Raw genomic sequence first — 9,574 nt, 5'->3', positions numbered from 1 at the left:
TACTGGGAAAACGCTTCCAGAAGCTGGAATTCTACATATATTCAGGTACTAAAACTCCGCAAAATAGCCCTGTAACTTCGGGATCTGCCTGTTATCTCAGGAACACCGAAACACAGACTGATATCGAATGAACCGACATAATACAACATTATTCAACCCACTACAAGTTCAGATATTCTATCTTTAATATATCTGAGATTTTGGCAATTATGAACTAAACAAAAATGATCTTAAAAGCTAACCTAGCACTCCAATGAGGGGCATTCCAGCAAAGAGGGTTTTCAGAAGAACAGATTTGCAATTTCAGAATCTAAAGGTATCACCTGGAAGGAGGAGGAGGTGGTGGAAGTTGGGATTTTGTCATTCCAACCCATGTTACAATTCCAACAGCAAGGATGATCCATCCACATATGTCATATTTGAGATCACTGCTCTTCTTCTTGGAACTCTGGTGTTTGTGAATTGTGACACAACAAAGAAAATAACAAATAATCCCAATTATCAGACCATATGTTTTACAAAAAGGAGAGAGAAAAAGATTCATGATAAGTAACCTTTGGGTTTGAAGCAGAAGCAGAAGCAGCAGCCGAAGCAGTAGATCCCCCGCCTGAAGGCCCCGTACTCTGTTGACCGATCCCATGCTTGTGGATCTCGGAATGAAACTCGGGTGCCTGAGACAGCTGAACAATCAGACGTCTAGAAGTGGCTATACTAACAATTTAAACATCTATGTAGAAACTCAGTTACTATTTCACTGAAAATATACAATAAAGAATGGCTATTCCTCAATCCTCGATGGGAGTAAATGGCTATTCCTCAATCCTCGATGGGAGTAAATACCGATGTCTCATACTGTAACAACCTAAGCCCACCGCTAGCAGGTATTGTCTACTATGGCCCATTAGGTATTGTTGTCAGTCTCACAGATTAGAAATAAATTTGTTAGGGAGAGAGCTCTACACCCTTATAAGCAATGCTTCGTTCCCTCTCCAACTAACGTGGAATCTCACAATCCACCCCCATTTGTAACAACTCAAGCCCACCGTTAGAAGGTACCATCCGCTGCGTATCGATGTCAGTCTCACGGTTTTGAAACGCGTGTGTTAGTGAGAGATTTCCACACTTTTATAAGCAATGATTCGTTCCCCTTTCCAGCCGATGTGGAATCTCACACATTCTCATTCCCGTCTCCATTCAATTTTCTTTTCAACAATGCTTGTTTCGTTACCCTTCCCAGCAATGCTTCGTTTCCCTTTCCAGCTATCAAGCCCACTGATGTTTTGGAATAACATATATAACTATATATTACATTTACAGACAATAACAATACTTAAAAAGTGAACTTCCTAAACAAACTGATTAAATTTCTTTTCAACATGAAATGACATGCAAATGTAGGTGAGAGAAGGGAGATGATTCTACCACATAACCACAACCTACCTCATTTTAGGAAGACATCCTCAATTCAATCTTTACTCTATTATGCAAGTGGCAACAAACCCCAAAGCCGAAAGCAAGGGAAACTAATATTAAGTATCAGTAAACGTGATCCAACGGAATGGACTCAATAGTTACTAATATACCAGACTGTCCTAGAACCCCGACAACCGCACCTATCAAGTATAGAGAAACCGAAAGGTGATGCATCGTACGTCTATCTTTGAAATAATTCACCTCCAAGCTATTTATACCAGAGCATTTCAGAACAAACTGGGAATCAAATAACAGTGTCATGTTATATCATCACCTTTGCAGTGACTTCCAGCGACTTGCGATATAGTTCATTGCTAGGATCCTGATGAAAAAAAACACCCAACTATTTAGACTCAATTCAAGTTGAATGATTTCAAAAGTCAGACTAGTTGAATTAAATCCACACATATCACCTCATCTACTGCCTTCTGGAAACACTCGTGTGCTTTATCAAAATAGACTTTCGCCTCATCCGCGTCGGGAGTCAGAAACGCATTCGAAGTGTGAGCATTTCCAAGACACCAAAGAGCATCATGCTTCGTGGGATTAATAGCCAATGCCTCCTCCAGCTTCACAACAGCGTCTGCACGATCAGATCAGTTTGTTTTCGCTCGCCTATGTTAGTTCATCATGAACTATAACAGCCAAATTAGATTCTTCAGCATTTATAGGGGCAATGGCAATGACATTACCTTTGATCATATCTTTAGAATCAGAAACATTCTGAAATTGAGATAGCTCAAGCAGCGCTCCTCCCCACTTTGTCAAATTCTGAAAGAAAAAAAATGCATGAACAGAACGATATGAAGCATTGTACTGTTTTCAACAGCTTAAATTGGACGATTATATCAACATCCTAGTGAAATCCACCCCCTGCCCCGGAAAAGGAATTCAGCTCATAAACTAAGTAGGAAAGCAATAAATAGACTAAGAATCAAAAGAACTCGTAAACACCTATTGGTGAGATGGATGTCAAATTCGGGGGTAAGCAAAATCAGATTAAAATAGAATAAGAAACATCAAAACAAGTTAATAGGAAGTAAGAGCGAAATACATCAGCATCAAGCGGGTTGTTGGCGTAGTTAGCTTCGGCGGTTTTTCGAGTGTGTTCGGAGAGAAGAAGGCTGTCAAAATCCTCCTGAGAAAACTCCATGGCTGAGGAATCGATAAACAAAGGAGAAAGAAGTATTCAGGCAAGGACCTAGGAAGTCAGATTGGAGCTCAAGCGTCCCCAATGTTCTCTCTGACTCACTTGGGTATGACAACCGGCGCGACCGCGCAACCAGTAGGGTTCCATGCGACAGAGCTTTTCTTTGGGCCGAAATTCGTCTAAAGAGGCCCATACTTTATTTGGGCCTGAAATTTTGTCTAATTTAAAATTCTAAATGAACTAGCCCATAGGTATTTATGACGGCCCAACTTTGCTCATTTTCTTCCACCTCTACCCTCCACATGGTGCTAACATGCAAATTTGAAATTCCATTATAAACACAAAATTTAAAATTATATTTGATACATCTTTTTAAATTTTAGATAAATATTTGAAATATATATTTTTCAATACATTTATTAAATTTTTAGTCCGAAAAATAAATTGATTTAAACTTCTGATCTCTTGGTTTGAAATACATTATTAATGACAATTTAGCGGTATATAAATAAATAATAATAATAACTATGGTTAATACATGCTTTAAATATATATAATTTTTTTTGTTGGTTTAAAAAAAATATAATTTTAAAAAGGCTTTAAGTTAGAATTATTTTTTTATTATGATTAACAAGTAGGCCATCAAATAATCTCGTCCCTTATAATTTGAGCAATTTGAGCTTTAAATTAAATAATAAGAAAAGGAACTCCAAAAAACCAATTAAAAAAAACAAATAATATTAAATTATTATAAAACCGGCCACATAATCATAATTAAAAGTATAAAAAAAAAAAAAAAAAAAAAAAAAAAAAAAAAAAAAAAAAAAAGATTCATTTCCGTTTGATTCGGTCACCGGCGAACGTGGAGCCACGTGGACAACCATAGATGGTGGGTCCACGGAGGTCTGATTGTAGCCGATTCTCGAACGCATCACGTTTCCGAGAAAGAAAAGGAAGCGATACATTTTTTTAAACCCCATTAGAAGCGCTTCGGAAGAACAAACCAATCCAGAGGAGAGGAAGAGACCCACAGATAGAGATAGGCGGCGGAATAGACGGGGATTCGGCGGAGCCGCGAGGAGAGATTCCCTTTCCCTTGCGGTTAACCAGAACGGTTTCGATTATATATATGTTTATTTCACTAACCTTTCGCCAAGAAACTGCGATTTAGACTGCCCTTCTCCCGTCGTCACTTAGTCAAACCACGAGTACGTTCTTTCTTCAACTTGTTCTGTATTAGGTTTTCTCTTTTCGATGTATTTCCTTGTTTTGATACGTTGTTCGTGGTGGATTTTTGGTATTCTGTAGTTTCGATTTGTAAATCTCTATGCTAACTGGCCGATTTGCTTCATCGAACTCTTGATCCGGCGTGGAAGCGGATTCTTGTTTTGATTTGATCTGTATTAGGTCGCGGCAGTTTTTTTTTTTTTCACTGAATCTCTTGTAATCGAATATTTCTTTACGATTACGGTGATCGAATCCTGATGAGGGATTGGTATCTTTTTGATAGATTGATGGGGGAATTATTATATCTGAACGGGCTTTGAATATATTTGGTCTGCAGGCTCAGCTTCATTGTTCCTGTGGATGTATCTTGTCGTCATTCAAGAAGAAGATTGGCTTGTGAATTGGCCCGATTCCTTTCTGGGTATTCTCAGGCCGCCTTGTCTGTCTGTTGAGAGAAAGGCCTTCTCACATTGTGTTTCGAGAGATAGATGGGATAAAGAATTCTTCAAGCTTCAGAGCGGATAATATCAATTTGTTGGTGTGCGATCGCTTTTTGAAGTTGTTTTGGTTTCGAGCAGTTGTAAGGTTTTCGCTTATCCAAAATGAATCCGTCTCAAGGCTCTACCTTGTCCGCAAACGTTGCGGGGTTTGTTGACGGCTCCTCTGCAAAAAGAGAAGTCTCATACATTGACAATCTACCTGTTTATGTTAAAGAGCTGATAGCTGGTGGTGCTGCCGGTGCCTTTGCTAAGACTGCTGTTGCACCCTTGGAACGAACGAAGATACTCTTGCAGGTGAGTTTCCTGATGGTTCCTTGAGACTTTAATCTATCTGAATGCATGACTATGCTGCAATTACTAGACTCTTGGACCTAAGTGTTGCGTAGTAATAATTGGGATGGATATGGAGAATTAGGAACCACTCCTTGAACTATGCTCATGGACCACTTTTTCTAATCCCACGAGGGCTTTGCCCACCTCACGCCCAATTCAGGCGAAAAGGATTTGAAGTTATGGTCTTCCCCAAGAGCTCACATAGGAAGGTTTGTTACCTTGATGTCAGCTCTTTGCCATCGGATGCTGTTCCAAGGGTTTGGCTGTTTGCCCAAGCTTAAGATTTGGGGGTTATTTCAATATATACTACGCTCTTACCACCAGGCCCTCCTTGGTTAATGATGAATTTGTTGGGGCTTTTTTAGCTAAATGAGATGCAGTTGAGCTTATTATAGCTGTAGGTTATGTCACTAATATGAAGATAATTTGGAATTTGATCAGCAAACAGTGCGAATACAATTGTTCTATTAGCCACTAAATTTCTATTCTAACCTCTGTGTTGTGAACATTGACAGACGAGAACTGAGGGATTTCGGTCTCTTGGAGTATTTCAATCTATGAAGAGGGTGGTGAAGCATGAAGGTGTTCGTGGTTTCTATAAGTAAGTTCAGAACTTTGTGTAGTGTTTTGTTTTCGTGTCTTAACTTATTTCCTCTGAAAATAAGTCAACGACATTTTATGCTTCAGGGGAAATGGAGCAAGCGTTGCTCGGATTATTCCTTATGCAGCTCTTCATTTCATGACGTATGAGCAGTATCGTTGTTGGATCTTGAATAACTATCCAAGCTTAGGAACTGGGCCTCATATTGATCTTCTAGCTGGTTCAGTAGCTGGAGGAACAGCTGTTTTATGCACATATCCCTTGGACCTGGCACGAACAAAACTGGCTTACCAGGTATATGTTATTTTCAATTTTTCTTTTTCTTATCCCATTTTCTACTAATATGAACACTTTCTTGTTCAACGGTTTTATTCTGTCAAGCTCTGTGAAGTTAAACTGTTGTTTGTGTTCTTCGTCGCTTTTAGTCATCTAACTGTTGGTTTTTTGGGACGTAGATTACTGACACAAGAACGAGGAGCGGTTTGGGAAGTTATCATACTCGCCCTGTGTACAATGGCATCAAGGACGTTCTAACAAGTGTTTATAAAGCTGGTGGAGTACGTGCACTCTATCGCGGTGTAGGTGTGTGTTACATCAATTAATTAAGTCAACTTGTATACTCTATATGGGAAGCTGATGAATAAAGTTATAATATATCAACAGGTCCAACACTTACAGGAATCCTTCCGTATGCTGGTTTGAAATTCTACATTTATGAAAAACTGAAAAGTCACGTTCCTGAGGAGCATCAGAGATCCATTGTGATGCGACTTTCTTGTGGGGCTCTGGCTGGATTATTGGGGCAGACATTCACATATCCGCTGGACGTCGTTAGAAGACAAATGCAGGTATTGTTCTCTATCATTTTCAAACTTGTTTGTTACGGGTTTTGATATCCATGATTCTGAAACCAAATTTCTTCGGAAAATATCATCAAAGGTTGGAGATATGCCATCTTCACTTCATGGTCAAGTCAGATTTAGGAACTCAATCGAAGGTCTTACGATGATAGTTCGTAACCAAGGATGGCGGCAGTTGTTTGCAGGACTGAGCATTAACTACATTAAGGTAATGGTTGCGATTACTTTCATCTAGAGATGCTTTTTCCATCCCCATTTCTCTGCTCTTAACTGTGCATATAATTCTCCCGAATTGGCAGATTGTTCCTTCTGTGGCCATTGGATTTACAGCATATGATAGCATGAAATTATGGCTCCGAATCCCACCTCGTCAGAAGACGCAGTCAATATCTTCTGCCGCATAAACCCATTCCTCTCTATGCCGACACTGTCCTTAGATTCTAGACTGCCTTTTAATTTAATTGGTCTTTTGCTAATTGGGAAGTGTGAATCTTACTTAAAGATGTAGCTGTCATTCATCTGTATCTGCTTGAATCTATGGCTAGACATGCTTTTCCTTCACTCCCTACTTTTTGGGAACTGACAATGAAACAACTTTTATGATTAGACTATATTTGCTGTTGCTATCAATATTTTAAATTTGTTCAGTTTAATATTTTTTGTAAATTGTTTTTGTTTTTTAAATTTGACTAAACCAAATTGGAAAAGTAAAGATGGCAGCCAATTAAAAATATATAACCTTCGATTGGTGATTTGTTTGCGACTGATCTTGTTTTCGCTTCCATTACAACACAACGACACCCATCAGAGGTTCTTCAGGCTTCTGCCTCTGAATCCCCTAACAAAACCTCTCGGGGGAAGAAATTTTGTTCTTAATTGTAAAGAACTCTGCGAATGTCTGAATCTTCGCGGTTTCCTTTTCTGCAAATGCCTGCAAATAAAACCACGGAGGAAAAAAAATGACCACAAACCAATTTAACACAACAACCAAAAATATTGAAGTAGATAATATTGAAAGCCCAATGAGTTTCAAAGGATATGATAATCTGTGGCTCCTCTGCATCCTCCTCCACCCACTCCTTTTCTACACCAGAGCCAGCTGAACACATTGATTTCACTCCCTATATTCTTATGCCTATGGCTTCGGCCGGAGAAACTCCATTTGATCGACGAGTTCCTGCAAATTCTCAGGCCAATCAGGGGGCTCGGCGATCAGATCCTCCACTTCCACATCGATGTCCGATTGATTGCTAACTATTATGGGTTCTTCCTCTGGATATCCAGCCCAAGGATCTTCAGCCCAGAGTTGACTGAAGAACCCCAGTTCCTCGGGAGCTGAGTGACCCACATCCATGGCTGCCATGAGAATGCCATCAGAAACAGGGTCTGTGATCTCGCCGTTTGACTCGCCTTCAAAGTTGACTGCTAACAGCGTCTCCATATCTGGCTCTTCTTGTTTAACAGCCACTGGTACACTCTCTTCCTGGAGATTCTCTACACTTGAGCTGGAAGTCAGTCTTCGCTTTCGTCCAATTTCAACGCCTCTCAATTCTCTTCCCTGATTACTATGGATAAATTTCTGAACGAATGATGGATTCTTAAGGGCTTTGCTGAGGAATGTCATGATCTGCTTCTGTTTATTCTCAGACTTCTCTAGCCTATCCTCCATGGCTATTATTTGCTCTCTCGAGCTCTGGTGTTGCTGACGCAATCTTACCAATTCCGCCATTAACGAGCTTCTGTCCCTTTTCAACCTCTCGAGTTCACCTTCCAGTCCAAATTCACCCAATTCTACACATATTCCTCCTTGGTGGTGCTGGAAGCTTTGAGGTGAATGTCTCCTCCTCTTTATCGTTCTCAGCAGATGTCGCTGTCCTCCCAGAAACCCCTCATTCGCGAACTCCCAACGATCAGGATCGACTTTTCGAAAACCCTATATTGAAGAATTTCAATCCCAACGAGATTAGGTCATCAAGATTTAAAAGGAATTTCGGCAAATAGAAGATGAAAATCGAGAGGTCAAAACAAAATCGAACACTAACAGAATCGAAAATGAAAATCGAACACTAACAGAATCGAAAATCAAAATCGAATACTAAAAGAATCGATTATCAAAATTGAACACTAACAGAATCGAAAATCGAAAATTGTTTTTAGAGAGAACTTACATAAGTATTGAGCTGACGAACGAAACTAGAGAAATTGGAGTGTTTGAAGTATCGAGGAAGCAAGGAACTGGAGAATTTGTGATAATCCCAAACGATGAAACTATTACGAGCTTTACTCCACGAAACAATGGAGTCCGTCAATGGATCTTCCACCATTTCAAAGGTCTTAGTGAGAAATGGAGGCGGACCTACATCGTGTATCCCTTCGATCGGCTGGGGAGTGACGCTCGAACCCGACGAAGAAGAAGAAGAACACACCGCCGTGCCGACGGCCACTGATTCCTCCGGTTTCACTTTCATTTCATCCATCGCTTTGATCAGAAGTAACTAATCTGAGATTAGAAGGTTAATGACTATGATTATTGGAAGAAGGATCGAGTTCTTAGAGTTTTATTGGATGATAAAATGGAGGGAAGAAACTGAATTTTAATGGCGTCGTAATGGAAGGTTCTAGGACTCCGTAAATCTCTGTCAAATGTTTATTAGAAGCTTCTTTCCACTTGTCCAATCACAAAATATCAGTGGAAACTTCCCGTTTCTTCCAGGCTTTCTCAAATATATGGAGGGAAACTATTTTAAAATACATTTTTTTTTTTATAAAATATTAAAATATTAATTTTAAATTTCTTATCTGCCTTTATCGACCCAAACACATGGGCTTCCGTTTGTTGGGCTGGGCTCTAAAAGCCCATATAATTGGATTTTCTTCTGATGAATAATTCAAAATAAAAAAGCCCATAATTGGATATCTTTTCATAAAATAATAATAAATCTCTAAATTTTTAGTTTTATATTTAATAAGTTCTTAATATAATGAAAATTTATGACCTGCTAAATATTTTTCAAAATTAAGAAATTAAATAGACATATAATTTTAACATTATTTAAAAATATATAATTAAAAAGCAAGATTTAGTAAAATAAAATTAAAAAAAAAAAAACAACTTGCTGATTAATGTGAGTCATCGATGATATAAAAAACAAAAGTGTGAAAGTTGTAAAAATATGAAAAGTAATTTAATAACTATTCTTTTTATTTTATTTTAATTTAATTGCAACAGAAAAATAAATTAAAAATTAAAAATCCCACTCACCACATTTAAATAACTTGCATTAACCCTTTTTCAAATTGAAGAGTCCCCTCTTCGATTTCTTTTCGCCAAGTCGCATCGAAATGGAACGTCTCGCCCTCAAAACGACATGTCGCCTTCCAACTTGTACATTATTTTCCCCAAACTTATTTATTTATTTATTATTTTACT

At 38.6% G+C, this 9,574-nt stretch overlaps 3 protein-coding genes across 4 annotated transcripts; 1 reads left to right on the top strand and 2 right to left on the bottom strand.

The window, feature by feature from the left end:
* Positions 1-21: 21 nt before the first annotated feature.
* LOC111491696 (mitochondrial import receptor subunit TOM20-like) lies at positions 22-2,757 on the bottom strand. Its single transcript, XM_023140683.1, has 6 exons — positions 2,528-2,757; positions 2,166-2,244; positions 1,887-2,056; positions 1,748-1,795; positions 555-671; positions 22-448 (listed from the first exon to the last, which is right to left on the bottom strand). Exons 1-6 carry the CDS (start codon positions 2,624-2,626, stop codon positions 320-322), a joined length of 642 nt encoding a protein of 213 aa, XP_022996451.1. The 5' UTR covers positions 2,627-2,757; the 3' UTR covers positions 22-319.
* Positions 2,758-3,577: 820 nt separating this feature from the next.
* Positions 3,578-6,774, top strand: LOC111491694 (mitochondrial carrier protein CoAc1-like). 2 transcript variants are annotated; one of them, XR_002719739.1, is made up of 9 exons: positions 3,578-3,831; positions 4,188-4,644; positions 5,199-5,284; positions 5,371-5,578; positions 5,740-5,866; positions 5,948-6,132; positions 6,224-6,352; positions 6,444-6,601; positions 6,641-6,774. XR_002719739.1 is itself a non-coding variant. In XM_023140681.1 (8 exons), exons 2-8 carry the CDS (start codon positions 4,453-4,455, stop codon positions 6,546-6,548), a joined length of 1,032 nt encoding a protein of 343 aa, XP_022996449.1. In that variant the 5' UTR covers positions 3,578-3,831; positions 4,188-4,452; the 3' UTR covers positions 6,549-6,725. The 2 variants fall into 2 exon arrangements, 1 of the variants encoding a protein (XP_022996449.1); XM_023140681.1 differs by having other exon boundaries at positions 6,444-6,725.
* LOC111491693 (heat stress transcription factor A-2-like) lies at positions 6,434-8,784 on the bottom strand. Its single transcript, XM_023140680.1, has 3 exons — positions 8,313-8,784; positions 6,884-8,077; positions 6,434-6,723 (listed from the first exon to the last, which is right to left on the bottom strand). The coding sequence occupies exons 1-2, from the start codon at positions 8,619-8,621 to the stop codon at positions 7,280-7,282; spliced, it is 1,107 nt and encodes a 368-aa protein (XP_022996448.1). The 5' UTR covers positions 8,622-8,784; the 3' UTR covers positions 6,434-6,723; positions 6,884-7,279.
* Between the last annotated feature and the right edge of the window lie 790 nt (positions 8,785-9,574).

Source organism: Cucurbita maxima, unplaced genomic scaffold (assembly GCF_002738345.1).
Source record: "Cucurbita maxima cultivar Rimu unplaced genomic scaffold, Cmax_1.0 Cma_Scf00017, whole genome shotgun sequence".
NCBI classification, from domain to species: Eukaryota; Viridiplantae; Streptophyta; class Magnoliopsida; order Cucurbitales; family Cucurbitaceae; genus Cucurbita; species Cucurbita maxima.
The sequence above is the reverse complement of the archived record's forward strand: the minus strand, read 5'-3'. Positions and strand labels throughout refer to the sequence as shown.